The sequence below is a fragment of the Urocitellus parryii genome, chromosome 3 (assembly GCF_045843805.1).
Source record: "Urocitellus parryii isolate mUroPar1 chromosome 3, mUroPar1.hap1, whole genome shotgun sequence".
Lineage (NCBI taxonomy): Eukaryota > Metazoa > Chordata > Mammalia > Rodentia > Sciuridae > Urocitellus > Urocitellus parryii.
Genome location: NC_135533.1, coordinates 188,052,656 through 188,072,925, shown reverse-complemented (window position 1 = coordinate 188,072,925; position 20,270 = coordinate 188,052,656). Strand labels below are relative to the sequence as shown.

The window sequence follows — 20,270 nt, the reverse complement described above, 5'->3', positions numbered from 1 at the left end:
GACGACTTCACATGAAAAGCTAGATTTCCAACTCCACTTAAGAATAAAGGGAGATTTGGCACCATGGACCTACACTATCCCCCTGGCAACTGTCAGCTTATGGGGCCCCAAAATGGTCCCCATGACATGGTGCCTGTTCTCTGGTTTGCCCCACCCCTGCCACACCTTCAGGCCACCTACTGCCCTTCCTGGGCCTGTGGCTGCCTGACTTTTGATAATTAATGATTATTTAACCTGTCCATTCAATTCTCTCGTCTAATAATAGAGGTTAAGTGGAATGTAAAAAAAAATCATGATTGAACTCTCTAATATAGATACTTTCTAATATGTGTTTAACTCCCTAATGTGGAAAATCACATTTCAGGTCAAGGAAAGAGGTCATCTACTTTAGAAATCAGATCTGAGTGATAGTAAGGACAATTATTGTTATCACTGTTGAGTGCAGGCCAAGTGCTCAGTCCAGTGTTGTGCTGATTATTTCACTCATGACAACCACCATGTAATTTTGTCATCATGAATTTATTCAAGGGGAGATTAAGGATCAAAGAAGTGGACAACACATCCAAGGTCAATGAGAGGCAGCTAATGAGGAGCAAAGCCAACAGTGGTACACAGTCCTCACCCTTCCTGATTCCCTGCAATACACCAGATATCGCTGTTAAACAAGTTCAAGAGCTGAGCTTCACACTCATTCCAAGATAGGCAAAGAAGACACTGGGGCTGGCCATTAGGGCTTAAAGGGAGGGTACAGGGTGCAGGGGGAATGGTAAGTTTCTTAGAAAAGGGTTTGGGCCTTTCATAATTACTGAGCTATATCCCCAGCCCCAAGATCCAACAATCTTGAAGTACATGTGAATGAGCCCTATACCCTAAGGAGTGTCACATAGCACTCTCTTGTTAGAAAAGGGACATTCCATGCAACTGCTTTCTCCCATAGGATTAAAGTACCGGTATGACAAGATAATTAAGAACAGGGTAAATCTATTCCTACTCATTAATAGAATATAGCAGTTTTATGATATTTTAAAAATAAAGAATTTCAGGAAATTTGAATAAATGAACAAGTTGAAATATAACAATGTTTTTGTTACTGCTCTATTCCAAAACTTTCAAAAAAACACAAAGGAATCAAGCATTATTACAATAAAGCTTCTAGGAGCTTTTATGGTCTAAGCAACCATTCTAGAACCAAATAAACTGGTTTTGAAACATTGTCCATAACCAATTTAGGTTTGGCAAATAGGCAGTAACTTGAGACCCATGTTCAGCTTTCAAATCCTTTGCTGACTCTTACACATTTATCAGGCATGAGCTGATCTGCTTTGGCTTTGAGACACCTAGTGTGTTATTTGGCATACTAGTGAGTTTGACATGTGGGGGGTGGGGGCAATGAGGTGCCTTAAAATAGTAGAACTCTGAAATACTGATTATGTCTGGCTTTCTGTCTTAAGGAAATAAAACTGGCATATTTTGATTCATAACAGATGAAAGAACTGGAAAAGAACATGAACAATTTTATTAGATATTTAAGTATCTACTTAAAACATGTCTTACACCATTCAGATACCTAGAAACCAATATTCCTAATTTCTTCTCCTTGAGATCATTTCCTCATGTAGAAATGAATTATGTAGGGGCTGGGGTGGTGGTTCGGTGGTGAAGCACTTGCCTAGCATGTGTGAGGCACTGGGTTCAATTCTCAGCACCATATGTAAATAAATATATAAATAATAAAATTCCATCAGCAACTAAAAAAATGTTTTTTAAATGAATTTTGTAATTTTGTTGATTGATTTCCACTGGAGGAGAATTCATGCTGGAAGTGGAAGCAGGCTGACACAGAGATGGCTTGGAACTGACCATGAGCTGGGTCCATGTTCTTGGGCAGTCACCCAAACACTCTCTGTGCCTGTTCTCTGGCCATTCATACAAGTGGACTGCACATGATAATTGTTAAGGTCCTTTTTATTTTGAAAAATATTCATGATTTAACCCCCCAAAACCAAGAAAGCTAAATAACTCAAAACATGTCCAGGGTAGACCTGTCAGCCCTGGTTAAACAGAATGAGATGTTATGATCCAGCTTATGAAAAATCGCTTCCAGACCATCAAGATCATGTGATTTATAGTATGTTTTGCTTATTTTCTTTGCTATTGAGAAATCCACTCTTTGAAACTTCTTAGCTTGCTATTTAAGTGCTACACCCCTGCCCCGATACTCATCCACAAACTTAAACTTGATCACTGCAGCTGAACAGGCATGCAAGAACAAACTCACAGAGTCATTTGTATATCACAAGGTCAGAGGGAAGGAAAATTATGTCAGGTGACAAAGGACCACTTTCCACACAGACATTGTAGGCATTTCCTCTAATTTTATGGGGAGATGTGGAGGAAACTCTGATTGAGACTAGATCTTTACTGTAAGCATTTAAAACAGCCTCAGAGCTTTAAAAGTATTTTGTGCTCTCTGGGCTCAGCTTGAATGATAAGTAATTAATGATAAAAACAGGCATGGTTGTATAAAAACAATTGTATGATCAATCCCTTGATAATATCTGATGAATGGTTATGAAAGATTAGCATTATTGTTATTTCTCAGAAGAGGAAAATAATTAAGTAACTTGCTAAGGTTGGCACAGATAACAGGCAGTAAGCCACATGAGATAGGGACTGTCATCTGTTTTGTTCCATGATGGACAGCTTCAGCCCAGGGTCTGCTATATAATAGCAGTTCAATAGAAATTGGTTGAATTTAAAGTCCAAGTCTAAATGAAGCTCTTTCCACTATGCTACCTAATCAACACTGATTTCCCCCAAATGCAAATTAAGGAAAAGAAATACAGTTCATTTTGAGGAACTCAAAGTGGAAACTACTCTTAGCATGGTTTTGGTGTCATATTAAAACAGTGGTCCATTTCTAAAAGAACCTGGGGAGGCTTTCACTTGATTACCAGCAGCCAAACTGCGTTTGACCAGTTGGCAGAAGACCACGAAAAGGCATGTTCTGATTCACTTTGATTTCCAAGATAACACCAAACACTTTGAAACCTCCCCCTTCATGTTTTTCAAGCAAAGGATGTAAAATCAAAAAGAAACAAGCTTCATGCATTGTTAAGGCTTCAAGAAAGGACAACAAAGGGCAGGAAATTTGAAATGAAATCTGAGTATCTGCCCTTAAACTGGGTAATTTTGCTTGTTTTCTCATTGTGCAGTTAAATGAGAAAGTGTGAGGCTGATCTTTCCTGGGCATTACTCCTTGCTGTTGCGACCTTAATGTTATTGGCACTAAACAGCATAAAGGTCTCTCATGAGATAAGTAGCTGCAACTTGGATGAGGCCACCCTCCAATGTGTGAAGTGCCACCCCCCCACCCCCCCACCTCCATCCCCCACCCTCCCCCACCACCCCCCACCCCCGTCCAAACAATTCCACTAACATTGGTGACTTAAGTCCTTTTGTGCTGCTATAACAGAATACCGGAGACTGGGTAATTTATAAAGAACAGAACTCTATTTTTCACAGTTCTATAGGCTGTCAAGTTCAATATCCAGCCTAGTAGGTCTGATGTCTGTTGAGAGATCTGTTCCCACCTTCCAAGATGATAGCATGTTGCTATGTGTCCTGAAGGGGACTAAGGCCTCATATGAAAAAAGGCAGAAGGGCAAAGAGGCCTAAGCTAGTTAACTTCAGTCCCATAAAATGGGAGGAATCCACTATTATGTCCTCAAAGACCCCACTTCTTAAAATTCCCACAATATAGACCGAGTTTCTATGTGAATTTGGGAGGGGACCTTCAGATGACAGCAGTTGGTTAGAAAAAGCATTTACACAGGAAGTTGTCAGAGGCAGTGAAGAGTCAAGATAGAGGCCAGTTGTGATTTTAGCATGGAAAATGAGAAACACATGCAAAATCTTCAAGGTGTATTGTCCTGACACATTGATGGAGCACAAAGTTGGCTCCTCCCATCTATGGGGAATGGCCAAGGGTTGTTACTGAATTAGCATTCACTTCTAGAGATAAGGAGGGAGAAGATGGGAGGGAAGGGGAGGGGGGATAGTAGAGGATAGGAAAGGTAGCAGAATACAACAGTTACTAATAGGGCATTATGTAAAATTGTGGATGTGTAACCGAGGTGATTCTGCAATCTGCATTTGGGGTAAAAATTTGGAGTTCATAACCCACTTGAATCTAATGTATGAAATATGATATGTCAAGAGCTGTGTAATGTTGTGAACAACCAATAAAAAAAAAAAAAAAAGGAGGGAGTATCCAACCTAAATTTTTAAATGCCTTGAAGTGCCTTTGGCTGGGAGGTCAAGTTCCAGGGCTTTCTACTTCTGAAGACTGACTTTTCGAGTGAGCCACGGTATGCACCTCACTTTGGCACCCCTACTCAAATAATCTTATTCATGAAACCTACTTCCTTCTGGAGAGCTGAAATGGGGAGCAAGCTGCAAGACTGCAGGTAACCGGGACAGTCTATTTCGACTCTGTTTCCCAGTATCTCATCTTGGTCTAATCTTACCAACACACCAGTGAGGTTGCAGGCTGATTCGGGTTCCTGAGTAGTACAGTGTAAAAAATATGTGTCTGTAAAGGTGACTCATACCATCAAAGATGAGAAGCCCTAGGGGAGTGGGAGGGAGAGAGGGAAGAGATGTCAATCCCTTGGTTCTACAACTTGCTGCTTCCTCCAAGTACAATCTTCTGGCCCCAGAGATGTGCTTTCATTATCCTCTGCCTTGATTCCAATCTCTGCTCAAAAACAGCTTTATCAAAGAGGCCTTTCTTGAAAACCCTTCCTAAAATTACAAATACGTACCTTCCCTCACTCTCTCTGCTCTTCATCCTGTACCTATCCTCTGACAAATTAGTCAAATCCTGTCTGTTCACTGTTGTACTCCAAGGATCTCAAACACTGGTCACCATGAAGTACACAGGCTGCTACTCAAAAAGCACTTATTGATAGCTCTCTATCTTGAGTCCTCTGAAACCAAGTTTCGTAGCACATTCTTAAGTCCCTGGAAAAACCTGCTTTTTTTTTTTTTTGATAAATTCCTTTTATTTATAAAAATGTGTATCTGCAGTTACTGGGCAAGGAATAAGGAAAATAGGAAAAAAAAAGACATGTGCAATCCAATTCTGAGGGTATAAATCATTTTAAAAAGATAAGTCGTTCAAGGTTTACATTAGTCAAAATTAGCTGTAAAAGGAAACAAGTTTAGAAGTCAAAGAGTTTCTTTCCTGGGAGGAGCTGGCTCATGAAAAGTGGAGGGCCCTAGAGTTGCCAACTGAAAAAATGCTTCTTCCAAGTCACACTGTCCTTAAGTCAAGGGCACAATCTGGAACTGCACAATGGCTCTGAGCACACACAGCTTTCTGCATTTTTATTTAAATTAGGTTGAGTAAAATCACATAGTCAGTTCCAAGTTGCACTATCCATTCCAAGTGCTGATAGTCACAAGTCACTAAAAAGAAGGGACGTGTTTTCATCCCCATAGACAAGTTCCATAGGATAATTCTGATCAAAGGAAATCCACATGGATTTGGGATCCTCACACCAGGGAGGTCTGAAAAGGAAGAACTCAAGGGATCTAGAAGGCGATGTTTGAAAGCTGTTCCTAATAAATTCCATCCCAGCTTTTTAAGGAATGTGTCTATTATTAAATGATGGTCATCTCAAGTATCGCTGCTGCGGTAAGGACAGATAATTAGGGACAAGGACTAGACTTCTATGGTGAAAGGGTAATGAGTAGCAGTAGCAGAAGTTTCTGGAAATGAGAGAAATGGATCAAACTAGGTTTGCAACAAGTTAAAACCTGGCAAGGGCTCAAGTCAGCTGGCATAACCTCTCAAAATGCAAATCCCTGGGCCTAGGATAAAAGACTGTTTTTTAAAAAAAAAAAAAAAAAAAGTAAGGCTTGTCTGACTCCCAAGGTATCAAGTAATTCCCATTAAGCCCCATTTCAATGGCTGAAACATCATGCAGCGCTGAGGCACGCAGATTAAGTTTCCAGTCAAAGCTGACAGAAGCCTAGAGCAAGGAAATTAATATTTTAGAAAAAACATTGGCTTCTTTTCCACCCCTCCCCCCAAGGTTTTTGGAGAATTTAAGTCACAGAATGCCAAAAAGGGGTGAGATTTTGGAGAACATAGCAGAGAGGTGACCAATGGTGGGGAGAATTTATTCACAGGGGAAAATCCCAAAGCCCTCGAGTAAAGTACTTCTGCTGGCCAGTGCTGATGAAAGCTAAATCCAATTAAAAGCATTCCTCCAGGGCAAGTCTGCTCCGTGCAGACTCCTACCTGCCGCTCTAACTTCCTTTCCCCTCCTGTATCCAAGGGTAGTTTGAACTGCTCATAATCCCTACCACTCCTCCTGCATAGACCTTAAACATACTTTGCTCCCACAAGACAATACTATTCCACAGCCCTTAAATAAGATGAAAACTAGAAATACAGATGATAGAAGAGGCCTAGACTCAAGAGAAGGAAACAAAAGGAAGAAAAAGGTTAGGAAAGTAAAAAGTCAAATTATGACTGTTTGCAGATGATGCGATCCTGTATTTAAGAGCTCCAAAATGCTCTACCAAAAGACTCCTAGAGCTAATAAACAAATTCAGCAAAGTTGCAGGTTATATAATCAACATACAAAAATTAATAACTTTCCTATACATCAACAATGAACCTGCTGGAAGAAATCAGGAAAACAATCCCATTCATAGTTGCCTCAAAAAGAAAGAAAGAAACCGAGGAATTAATCTAACCAAGGAGATAAAAGACCTCTACTTTGAAAACTATATTGCATTGACGAATATAAAAGAGATGGAAAGACTGCCATTGTCATAAATAGGCAGAATTCATGTTGTTAAAATGGCCATGCTGGGGCTGGGGTCGTGGCTCAGTGGTAGAGCACTTGCCTAGCACGTGTGAGGCACTGGGTTCAATCCTCAACACCCTATAAAAATAAATAAATAAAATAAAGGAATTGTGTCCATCTACAAATAAAAAATATTTTTTTAAAAAATGGCCATGCTACAAAATGCAATATACAAATTCAGTGTAATCCCCATCAAAATCATGACAGTCTTCACAGAAACAGAAAAAAAAAAAGTCCTAAAATTCATTTGGAAGAATAAATGACCTGGAGTAGCCAAGGCCAATCTAAGCCAAAAAAGGCAATGCTGGAGGCATCATAGTAACTGACTTCAAATTCTACTACAGGGCTAGAGTAACAAAAACTGAATGGCACTGGCATAAAAACAGACACATAGACCAATGGTCCAGAAAACAAGACACAGACAAACCCACACAGATACAGTCATCAAAAACATACATGTGTGCATGTACCAATATGTTAACAATGAATCCCATTATTATGTAAAACTAGAATGCACCAATAAAGACATAAAAAAAGAAAAAAGAAACAAAAAAGATGCCTATATATTATAATTAGAGTGTATTATTTATTAAAGCACATTGGCACAAACATTAAACTATCAAGTTTCTAGGAATAGAAACAGCCTATAATTTCAGAGCATAGGACTGGAGAGGTACAAATAATTCAAGGTGTCCCACTATGATTTTAAGTGCCAAGAAATTACCTGAATGTACCTCTTCAAGACTTGAGACAAATGAGAATTTTAAGGACACTCCACAACTAACCTGGCCATTATGGTAGCCATTAGCCACATGGGCTATTGAAGTTCAAGTTACCTGAAATACAGTAATATATAAAATTCACATCCTTAGTTATGCATGCCACATTTCAAGCTATATAGGACTAATGGTTGCTACAACAGAGAGAGAAGATATTTTGTTTACTGCAGAAAACTATATTGAACAGTGCTGCTCCCTAACATGACTACATCCTTTGTCCCGATTTTATCAAGGGAATTATAAAGTAAAAGCTCCCTAAATGCTGAGTCTCTAGGCTATTGGCAGCCTTCTCCACTCTGGCAAATTCTGAGCAGGGTTTCACATGTTGTCCAATTACCCCCATCATTCCCAGTTTTGAGCTCATTAAAATGGCATTCGATGTAATAAAATATGTTCCCTAGAGGGTAACCAATGGAAATTCGATGTTCTTCAGAATGCCATAGTGGAGGCAAAGTTTTGTCTTTTTTTTTTTTGTACTGAGGATTAAACTCAGGAGCACTTGACCACTAAGCCACATCCGCAGCCCCATTTTGTATTTTATTTAGAGACAGGGTCTCACTGAGTTGCTTAGTGCCTCGTTTTTACTGAGGCTGGCTTTGAACTTGTGATCCTCCTGCCTCAGCCTCCAGAGCCACTGGGATTACAGGCTTGTGGCACCGTGCCCAGCTTTCATGTACAGCTTTGTGATACTTGACAAGGGGACCTGTCAGGAATATATCTGAGTGAGTCCAGGACAAAGAACGTGCTCTCTGCAATTGATGTCTTTGTTTCCTTGGTTTGTCTTGTCCAGGGCATCTGCAGGAAGACTGAATGGAAGCTAAGGATACTTTGAGAGAGACTGAAAGCTCTGGGAGTTCTCAGACTTTGCTCCTACATCTGTTCAGGTTCAATGAAGGAAGCATTGCTTTAGAATCATCATGAAGTGCTGGTGATGGAACACTCAGGAGCTAACCAGATGAACAGGGAGGCACTGACAGGCTCCCCTGCCTTCTGCTAATTACTGAGACATTGTGGGAAAAGAAGAAAGGGATTCCCTACCTTTACACTGCAAACTCTTCACCTTACAATGTTTTGTGTCATCATTTCCCTAATTACAATTTACCAGTGACTCAGATTTCAACTAAACTATATATGGCCTGGCATGTAAGGTGCTCATAACCTGAGTACTTCCTGCAGAACAATCCTTTGTATCAAAGCCTTTTGACCTATTAACTCCTTCTGTCTTCCCCACTCCTAGCACTAGATTCCCCAGATGGACCAGAAGGTCAAGAAAATCATCAACCCCCGGGTGGCCTGCCAAGCCTCTGGAAGGAGTTCATTGCCTTTGCCATAAGGCTTACATGATGGGGGTGGGACTCTGAGAATGTTCTCTGCAAGGATGTCTGACCCTGTCCAAGATGGGTGGTCCAAAGCAGCTCATATACTGATGGCCTGTGCTGGGCGTGGCTGCTGGACGTGGAGGATGGCCTATGCACAGATGATGGGCACATATCCCTGCCAGGCACTTGCCTGCTTCTGCTATGTCCTTGAAGCAAGAGAGAAAGAATGACCCTTGAGCTAGCAAGTGGACAGCGCAGCCCTTGAACCCAGGCTTTCAGACCCAGGATGATTGTTTCCTCCTTTCAAAAGCTGTCCTAACCACCCACCTTCAACCTAAACTTTTCCAGTGTTGGTTTTTAACTATCTTAATTTTAAGGTATTAGATGGGACTCTACACCATTTTGAGGGTAAGTTTCCAGGAGTCAAAGAACTTTTTAATTCTCCCATTGCTCAACTCTTAAAATTTTGCTCATTTTTGTTATACTGGATTTAACATCCACAGACAGGAGTTTTGATTCAGTGAGTGGTATTTCTCCAATACAGTACATCAAGTAAGTATCTTGACATCCTGACTAAAATTCTTCCTCTGTATCGAATCTGGGTTAGATCGGATCAGTGATTTGCAACCTGGTTCCCACATCAGAATCATCTGGGGTTCTTTTATGATAATAAAGTTGCCAGGGGTCTCCACCAGGGCAATAGATTAGAATTTCTGGGGATTTGGTTCAGGCATTGGAATTGTTTTTAGACTTCTCAGATGATTCTAATGTGCAGCCAATATTGAAAAAATAGAGTTCAGGAAAGGCCTTACTCTACAAGAGTGGAAAATGCAATAAAAAAGCCCAGTAGTTTACAGAGGGTAAGAGGTGGATGACCAACAAGTGATGCTTTTCAACTCAGCCTTCAGCTGGCTGCGAAGGACGCCGCAAGTTGTATTATGTTAGGGCCTTATTAGAAACATAAGCAGGCACGGGTAAGAATCTTCTCATATGACTCAAACTCTAACTACACTTTGGGGATGAAGTAGGAATCATAAAATACAATTAGCTCCAGAACATTTACTTGTCATTGTGTAAATTCTTCCTGGAAGATCACTTTTGGTTTAATTTTTAAGTACATATTGTACAAGCTCCCATCTCTTTCAAGGGTGGAAATCCTTTGACAATTACCCAGGAGACAATAGGCTTGCGTTAGAAAAATCTGTTTGAAAGATTGGAGGGGCTGGTTTCCCAAGAAATATCTAAAGTGTTTTGACCCCACCAATCAACATAAATAGTGAGTTCAGGAGGACAATGTGGGAAAAGGTATCCACTTCCCCACCCATAATCCAGCAGAGAAATGAGAAAGGCTAATGATTCCTTAGATCAGAGGTAATAGTTGTTGTGGAGAATTTTTCCTTCAGAAAACCACAATGCTACATAGGTACAACACAAATGTGATAAATCTGAAGTTAACATATTCCTGCAATTTAATTTGTTTTGCTACCTCTATGTCATTTTCAGCCCATTAAACATACATCCCATTACACACACACACACACACAAAAAAAAAAAAAAACACTAGCTATATTTCAGAAATGTTCAAAAATTTGAGTATTTTCTTAGTACAATAACATCTCCCCTAACAGGAATCAGTGTGAAATAAAAATTATGATTTTTAAGTATTACATAAAAGAAATATTCCACGTAAGACACGGATTCCAATACATAAGGAAGTAATATTGAAATCTATTATAATTTGAGAAAACTTTGCCACGTATAGTGTATGGGTGCGAATCGAGTCCTTGTTTAAGGAAGCCATCCTTGGGGGAAAATCTCCACCAAAGAAGAAGGATCACAATGATGCTCAGTCCCTACAAACCCCACTGCAAAGATCATCCTGATGAACACTTGGAGCAAAAGAGGTGAAAGAAGCCCATGCCATAGAGTGAGAGCTAATTATTCAACACGCTAACCAAAATTACATAAAACAACCTCATGACTCAACTTCCCTTTTTAATGCCCTTGGAGAAATAACATTTATAGAGAGCAAGATGTAGGCAATCAGGAGTCAGAAGTGGCTCGCTATGCCTGCTAGTGCAGGCTCTGCCCATCAAGGACATTCTTTCCACCTCGTCCCTAGGAACCGTCCTAGTGGTACAGGTTGACTTTTGCTGTTCCTTAAGATATGTCCTCTTTTATATAAAAACAATTTGATGAATTATCAGATGCTTATGTTACTTGTGTTCTGCCACTAAAACAATTTTGCTTTTCTCTATATCTTTATTCAGACATTCATGTTTGAAAAAGTTCTAGGAAAGTTAGCCACAGTTAATATTGGATCTGTGTCCACGTGGGGAAGCGCCCTTCCTACGTCAAGATGCCCATATTCCTGATTATGCCAAGCACCTTGAATCCCTGGGGAAGGGCCAAACCACAGGCCTGTGGCAACTAGCACAGCCTTTTTATAGATGACAACATTTGCCCACTGACAATGTGATAGAACCCTTAAGAAGGCAGACCTCATGGCGTTTCAAAGAGAAGCTGTTCCCCACAAGAAAAGAGGAAAAGAAAAATGACTCATTACACAATTTGAACTCCAGAAAGACCATGGACAAAACCCTCAAAGCAGTGGACTTGGAAAAAGGAGACTCTCCACTCCTAAATATGGCTTCTAATTTTCAAAGCAAGAACGAGGCATTTGATCAAAAATAGGAAAACAATGGCACTCAGTCACTGAGCCATATCCTCAGCTCCATTTCATATTTTATTTAGAGACAGGGTCTCACTGAGTAGCTTAGCACCTCACCACTGCTGAGGCTGGCTTTGAACTCGTGATCCTCCTGCCTCAGTCTCCTGAGCTGCTGTGATTACAGGTGTGCACCATGACACCCCGCTGAGACCTCAGATTTTTATTTTAGACCTAATGCTTACACTTTAAGCAATGAGGGAGCACAATGACTAAAAATGATAAAATAAGGGAAAGAAATTCACGATACGTTACAATGTTTCAGTGGATGAGGGGTCCCTCCACAGCTTAGACAGATGGTTTCATGTTTCTGGGCCTCCAATTCCACATCTGCAAAATGGGATAATTATCCCCAGTTCAGAAGGTTGTCTCCAAGATTAAATACCACATGCAAGTGGAACTGTTTTGCAAACAATAAAATGCTCTAGGCATGAAAGAAATTATGGAAAGATTATTATAACCAGACACCACTAATACGCTTTCTTCATACTTATCAGGCTATATTTTTCCCACTCACAGGCACTCATTTTCCATAAGCCTCAATGACAGTCAAGTTATTCAAATTAATTCTCTTTTTGGTTTTCCTGGCTCTTTTTTTTTAAATCTGTTTGGACAAGTAGACAAATATTTATCTTCATGATTTTTTGCTTTAATATATATTTAAAAGCTATTTTAACCAAGAAAGACATGTTGTGTGGTCCCAGGATATATGTACCAAAGAAGGCGGAGGGCAAAAAGGTTCACTTAAATTAAGACCAACTGCATCCCTGGTCACCTCTGATAATTTCCCCTCCAGGGAAATTGGAGTTTCAGGGGCTGCTTTCAACCAAAACAGTCACCACCTGACCACTCTTGATTCTTTCGTTTTCTTATAACTTCAAGATGCTTCAGTTTAAAAAGTAGGAAAACCAAGTTGGCCTACATGGTCTTGTCAAGTAGCAAGGAAGAGAATTTAAGAGAGGTGACACCGGATCAATCAAACTGTCCCAAGCTTTTCAGGACTCACTCCAGAGACGCTCTTGAAGATAAATTCTATCAAAGTACTGATCATAATCAAAACAGCACATTGTATCAGAGGTCAAGTATTGTTTTTTCACTTCCTTTCCCAGAACTTCTTAAAGATGAATGTCTAAAGAAAGATACAGGGAAGAACAAAACGGTTTGGATTGGCAGAACACAACTTAGACAGGCATGTAATACCTAATCAAGTTGTTTTTATATAAAAGGAGTTAATACCTTAGGAGTGGTGGGGCCAACGGGTTTGGCTCAGGAGGGGTTAAAGTGAATTGTAACAGCTATTCAAGAAGTTAACACTGTACTGGTAAGAAACTGTATTCTCTCAATGTCCCCCAAGGTACCCCAGGCATCTCATTAATATACTGATAGCAGGCAACACTCTTGAGTTTGCAAACATGCTTTGTAAAGTGCTGAATTAACATAAGTAATTACACTGTTGCCCCAAACATCCTCACCAACATCATCATTAAAATCTTGAGAGATAAATGTTTTCAGCAGTTTTGAGAGCTAAGCAGTGGCATGTCATATTGGAAGAATTTTGTTTTAACCATTCCCATAGATTATGAGGACCTAAGAATACTACAATTCTTAGTTCATCTCCTTTTCCCCTTTGATCAAACAGGTTGGGCATGGCCAGTTGAGGCATCATTATGCAGTCAGTGGTAGCTCTTGAATTTTCATAGAGGAGGGGCTCCACGGGTGGTGGTCTGGCTGGAAGGGAAGTGGGAGACCTATCTGGAAAGCTCAGGGTGGCTTTGCAGGGAGAGGATGGAGACTAAAGGCCTTCACGACCCTCCTTGGAGACTCACCCCATCAAGGCTCCATTTAAGGAAGGCTTTACAGTTAAGGGTCCTTAGCCTGTATTATTTTAACAGGGCTTTCCAAACACTGCAACCATGTGTCACCTCTGCAATAGGGGATACCTGCCCTCAGACAGATATAAAAAATGTCACCAGGCCCTCTCCACGGCCGCAAGACTCCTTCAGCCACCCCTCCTCCCCAATCCCAATGACAGGAGATGACCTGCTTCATAAGAAGAAAAGGGAGGAGTAGCAAATAATTGCCCTGAGTCAGATGGTATGATTTTCTTTATGACTTTTTCCTGGCCTCTACAGTCATAATGTGTTGAGCTCTCTACCAACAGTTTACACGCAGGAAAATAAATGAATCAAAGGCAGCCTGAGATGTACGGAACAACAAGAGCTCTGAACACCCACACACTGCAGCACCCCCAAATTCAACGAAACTCAAGACTGCAGACAGAGCAAACTTTCATTGCTAAGAGCAATTTACATGAAGCACATGATTCACGACTCCCCACTGTCTATGGTTCTGTCAGTCCTGTGTGTGGCAACAAAGCCACTGGTGTCTCCGCTTGTAGGGAGGAGGTAAGCAGTCTAAAAAAAAAGGAAAAGTTCCACCCCCCAGTGTTGGATCCACAAGCAGCTCTCCTTGCCTTTAAAAGCAATGAATTCCAAACAGTAATGAACACAAATGCATTTACCGAGTATGTGCACTAGGGCAGAATCAGACAGAAGTCTCCCCCTCTGAGAGTTTTTATTCTAACAAGGGAATCCACACATCCACACATGCATGTGCACGGGTGTGTGTGCATGTGTGTGTGCATACACACACACAACCACTGGCAGTTTGGTGAGCAAGGCCATATGAGTGAGACTGTGAGAGAGGCTGTGAGGAGGAGAAAGAAGGAGACTGAAGTGAGATTACTTAAGGGAGACCCAATGGGAGCAACATTCAGGCCAAGCATGATTTCAAAGAGTGAAGCTATTGCAGGGCACATGGAGACTGAGAAAATTGGGAGGAATAGTAACAATGGAAGGAATGAAAAAGTGGAAGGGATAGTCATAGCTAGGAAATTGGAAATAAAAAAAAAAATGATGCATGAAAAAACTTTGTTCAAGAGGAACCAAGGAGTGAGAAATGCAAAGGGGAGAGTGGGAGAGACTTGGCCTTATCCATACATGCAATCATCAAATTGTGTCCCATCTGTGTGCAAAGCACTGTTTCAGGAGCAGGGACACCGAGGCAGCCTCTCACCTCAATGAGGAAGGTCAACCATGCAAATAACCTAGGATCCATGGAAAGGATTCCTGGAAGGCTCTCTAGCAGAGACCACCTATTCAGAAGGATGTTTGGTGACAATATATGTGTATTGATGAAGAAAAGGACAAAGGGTGCCGTGGGCAGAAACCAATTAAAAGATTCTGACAGATGACACAAAATAAGAGTTTAGGTTTGCATGGTGGAAGCACAGTTCGAGAGAAAAATGAAACCAAATGGTTATGTAGTTCATGTAACTAGGTTTCTGTTGTGAGTAAACATCTGATTAAGAGATTCTTGGTATTAAGACTTAAAAATTACTCTGCTACTCTGATAAGTAACTTTAGATGCAATCAGAAGCAACATAAGGTATGGATTGCAACGGAAAGTTTTTCTGGTTTTATTCGTTCTTTTTTTTTCCTTCTTCCCTTCTTCCTCCTGGTCCCCACTCCTCCTTCTTCTCCCAAGTATAGTTCAAAAGTCAAAGGTTAAAAGAAAGTCAGAAAATAAAATTATTTGGAAAAAAATCTGAAATTATGAGACACGGTTATTGCAGCCACCACGTTAAAGTCATTAGAACGGACAAAGACCCATAATTTTAGAAGGCAAATGTCATCAAATCACACACACACAAAAAAAATGCCTTTTGCTGAGTAAAATACAGAAGCCAATCAATGAAAAAGCCTGCAGTGGCACTCTCAGATTTGTTCAAGATAAATGTGGAGAGAGTCAAGAAAATTGTAGTGAGTCCTTACGGAACTTTAGCCAAGTAAGTTTCTCAAAACAAAAGAAGAGGTTTAAAAGGGATTGAAGAGGAGAAGAAACTTCTGAAAAACTTGTCATTAGTTCACTAAATTATTGAGTACATGCCTTGTTTGGAGCAGTGCGACATATTTCAAGAAATGCCACAGAAGAGTAGCTTCAGAATGAATTAAGGCTCATATGTGTCAAAGCAGTCTGTAATCAAAAGTCTAATGTGGTAAAAATGATTAATGTTGCGACTTACACAGAGAAACAAATCCTTCAGTTCTATGGTTCATGGTCAAGATGTAGACATTCAATGGACGAAAGACCCATGAAAGATGTTTGAGGAAAATAAACTGGTCAAAATCCAACAGGGTTAATTCACATGCCACCTGTGTACTCTCTCTGGTCTGCTAGCCTGTGGTTACATATAATTAAAACAGGCCTTGAAACTTAGGAGGAGTCCAAAGAGTCTCATAAAACCAAGTTGCAACAACTCTCCCTGGAATCCTCATTTTTTTGGGGGGAGGGGGTGTACAAGGGATTGAACTCAGGGATGACTTAACCACTGAGCCATATCCCCAGCCCTTTTCATATTTTTATTTAGAGACAGGGTCTTGCTGAGTTGCTTAGGGCCTCACCAAATTGCTGAGGCTGCCTTTGAACTCGAAATTCTCCTGCCTCAGCCTCCCAAACCTGGGATGGAATCCTCCTCTTCTTCACTGCTGGACAGAATCCTGATGGGATCCACTAAAATCATTACAGAAAATTTGACTCCTCCTGGGAAGAGGCTTTTTAATTGTATGAGAATAGAGATTCTTACACATGAACGGCATCACCTGAAGACCTTATAAGATGCTAATTCTGATGTTGAAGGTCTGAGGAAGAGCCCAAGAATTTGCATTTCTAGTTAATTCTCAGTGAGGCTGATGCTGATGGATCCTTAGAAACTGCAAGTTATTGGGACAACTTCAGGTTATCAGGAAGAGATAGAAACCTATCATCTTCAGGGTCAGCAAAACTCAGCTCAAGATGTGGGTTCCAATGTCAGTTACAGCTCATGCAATGTGAATGTTCAGAGATGAGCTAGGCCGCTGAAAGATGGAGAAAGTAGAACAAACAAGTCCACAGCTGGAGGTGATGGAAAACCGGAGCCCAGCAGAGGAAAAGATTTGCTCATCAGATGAAATAAGCAGGTGATGAGAGAAGCAATAGAAATTATTATAAAAGAAATCTATTCTAGTAACAAAAATTGTAAGAGTCAGAATGTCCAGGATGAGTTAATATTGCTAGCAACTAGTTTATAACAATATAACTTAAGGGATTTAAAATATTAAATACTACATATGTATGGATTGAATTTTTTTTCCTTTCTACTTATTTGAAGGGAAAATTATATCAGATGTTTCCTCCTCAGCCCAATATTACATATTTTAGAGAATAAAACATCAACATGATAGGTAGCAATAAGATAGTTACTCAAAACACTGCCCAGCACAGTGGCTCATGCCTATAATCTCAACTTCTCAGAAGGCTGAGGCAGGAGGATCACAGTTGAAAGCCAGGCTGAGCAACTTAGCGAGTCCCTAAGCAACTTAGCAAGACGCTGACTCAAAATAAAAAATAAAAAGGGCTGAGGATGTAGCTCAGTGTTAAGTGCCCCTGGGTTCAATTCTCAGTACCAAAAAAAGAAAAAAAAAGATTCCTATTCTGTGCTAACAAGTATCTGCAAACTATACAGAAACACAATTATGGTTCTCAACAGCTCCTCCCTTGCCTAAAAACAACAGTCTGAAAACTGCCAATCTGTAGCAAATTCTGTCTCTTCTAACAATATTTTAAGAAAAGTGATGGAGAAATCTTTGAAAGGCAACAAAGCACTAATTTTATCCAGACAGCTTTTTCTTCTTTCCCTCAAAATATAGAATCTCTTTGGGGTTTTACTTCTTTTCCTAAACATGGCAAACCATTGTATGATTTTCTACCTTAAGAAAAAACCCTTGCAGACATTTTTACAGATTTAGAGGAAAAGAGGAATGAAAACACCATAATTAACAAGAGAAATGGTATTACCACCCAAACCAAGCCAGCCTTTCCTTTAGCCAAAAGGAGTGAATTCTACACCGAAGTAAACATGCTATTTAGTCAGGATGTACACTAATACACCTGCAGGAGGAAAATTTCAAAATAACTATGGTTTCTTTTTCTTTTTCTTAATAGTAGCCATCTTCAACAAAACTCAAAGTCAGTTTGGACCTGCTCTGTCTTTTCATAGTTTCCTATTTTGATTAGTTAAGAATTATATAAATGTTTGATAGGTCAACTTCAATGATTTTCTCTAACAACATGAAGAATTAAATATTTTGGAACAGAAAAAAAAAGGAGAAATTTCCTTTAGTCCAATTTTTTTTTAATTTATGCATTTACTTTAATTAGGTATATATGATAGCAAAATGCACTTTGATTCATTGTGCACAACTGCAGCACAACTTTAGATTTCTTTTTTTTTAGTTGACTTTTTAAAAAATAAATGACAGTGGAATGCATTACAATTCTTATTACACATATACAGCGCAATTTTTCATATCTCTGTTCATATATAAAGTATGTTGACACCAACTCGTGTCTTCATACATGTACTACAACTTTATATTTCCATGGTTGTGCACAATTTAGTGTCGCACCATATGTGTAGTCATACATGTACCTAGAGTAATGATGTCTCTCTCATTCCATCACCTTTACTGCCCCCATGTCCCCCTCTACCCTCCTCATCTTGTCCATTTCTTGTCACTGCACATAGAAGGAAAGTAAGACCCCATGAGACCAAACTGTCACCTGTTCATTGGGGCACCTTGATTCCTGGTGCACTGTGCATGGGTCACTTTTTGTCTCCTAGGTGGAGTTTTTCTGATCGTAAACTAAGGGTCAACTCTGGGTCACCTTCCATTCAAGATCAAGTTTTTGTGATAATTACATATCTGCAACTTCTTTTCTACTTGGCCCTGGACTCTAAAGTAGGAAAATGATGATGGGTTTAGCTAAACCTGGAGCAAAGTAAAGTTCTGGTTTGGTGATATAACAATGCAGACTTCAGTCTCTATTTGCAACTGGGGAAAGGAGAGGAGGCATTTTAAAATTGATTTTCTAAGACAACAGAGAACCCTAGCATTAGTCACAGATTTGGGTCTTGAGGAAGCTGAAGCTTGTAAATTTCAGGGGGCATGGTTTAAGAATAACACAAATTAATCATAGAAATGTAGGTATTAAAGTAAATATTATTTAGAATTAACATGGCATCACACAAATTATAAATTTTTTTATTGTTGGTTGTTCAAAACATTACATAGTTCTTGACATATCATATTTCACACTTTGATTCGAGTGGGTTATGAACTCCCATTTTTACCCCGTATACAAATTGCAGAATCACATCAGTTACACTTCTATTGATTTACATATTGCCATACTAGTGTCTGTTGTAATCTGCTGCCTTTCCTATCCTCTACTATCCCCCCTCCCCCCCTCTCTTCCCCTCTTCTCTCTCTACCCCCTCTACTGTAATTTATTTTTTCCCCTTGTATTATTTTTCCCTTTTCCCTCACTTCCTCTTGTATGTAATTTTGTATAACCCTGAGGGTTTCCTTCCATTTCCATGCAATTTCCCTTCTCTCTCGCTTTCCCTCCCACCTCTCATCCCTGTTTAATGTTAATCTTCTTCTCATGCTCTTCTTCCCTACTCTGTTCTTACTCTCCTTATATCAAAGAAGACATTTGGCATTTGTTTTTTAGGGATTGGCTGGCTTCAAAATTATAAATTTTTAAAAGCCTCAAATACAAAATAGAATAGGAAACAGGTATTTTTAATCAATCAGCTACTGGAAACACCTCTGAAATATCTTTTCTATATTTATTTATTTATTATTTGCATTCTTTTTGTTCACTTCTCCAACTGAATTTGCAATATTCTCTACTGAAAGAACAGAAAAAAATAATTCAGTCTTTTCTCTAGAACTGTTGATCAAAATGTGTAATTTATTCTTGAAAAATTTGAAAAAGTTTCTTTCTGCTTTATAACTCATCATAGTTTATGTCATGTACATTTTTTGGATTGCCTCCAAATTTGGGGAAACTTCCACCAGTTTTTTATATATAAACTGTAGGGTTTAGGGCATTTCGAGTTTTCGTAGTTGTTGACTGACTTGATGACAACTTGCTAACCATACTGCCAGGGCCTCTCCCAAGGTCAGGAGATGGGCTTACACCAGTGAGGAGCCTTGAAGGTTAGGTTCCACACATTTCATAGTAGGTCCACCTGGGCCCAGCACATATATCCCCAACATATTTGATGCATCCTTAAATTCACCCATTCCTTCCAAAAAAAAAAAAAAAAAAACCTGTTTTATTCAGAATACCTAAATTCCCTGAGAGCATAACTATTCCATGATTCAGCAAAGAATCATCACTAAATATCTATTTTTCATGGTCCCCTTGAAGTCAAAGTCAGTCCTGATGTTTGACAACCTGGTATATGAACTAAACATTAATTTTATTTCACTCAGGAAATTAAATATAATAACCTATAAAAAGTGCTAAAGCATTAGACAAATTTTGGACATTGTCATTATTTCTCTTAACCTCTGGAACCTTCCAACAGCCTGCATTAAGGGACAAGTGGTTCGTGTCGAGTGAGGCAGCCTCCGTCTCAGTGTAGCACAGCAATCTAAAGTTCAGATAC

At 39.7% G+C, this 20,270-nt stretch overlaps 1 protein-coding gene across 2 annotated transcripts in view; it reads right to left on the bottom strand.

The window, feature by feature from the left end:
• Positions 1 to 20,270, bottom strand: part of Tgfbr2 (transforming growth factor beta receptor 2) — an 84,165-nt gene that overhangs the window by 56,398 nt on the left and 7,497 nt on the right. The window contains exon 2 of one of the 2 annotated variants that reach the window (XM_026405944.2): positions 11,966 to 12,040. The exons of the other annotated variant lie outside the window; for it this stretch is intronic. Within the exon in view, the coding sequence (XP_026261729.1) occupies positions 11,966 to 12,040 (75 nt within the window). The remainder of the gene's footprint in view (positions 1 to 11,965; positions 12,041 to 20,270) is intronic. 2 annotated transcript variants of the gene reach the window in all.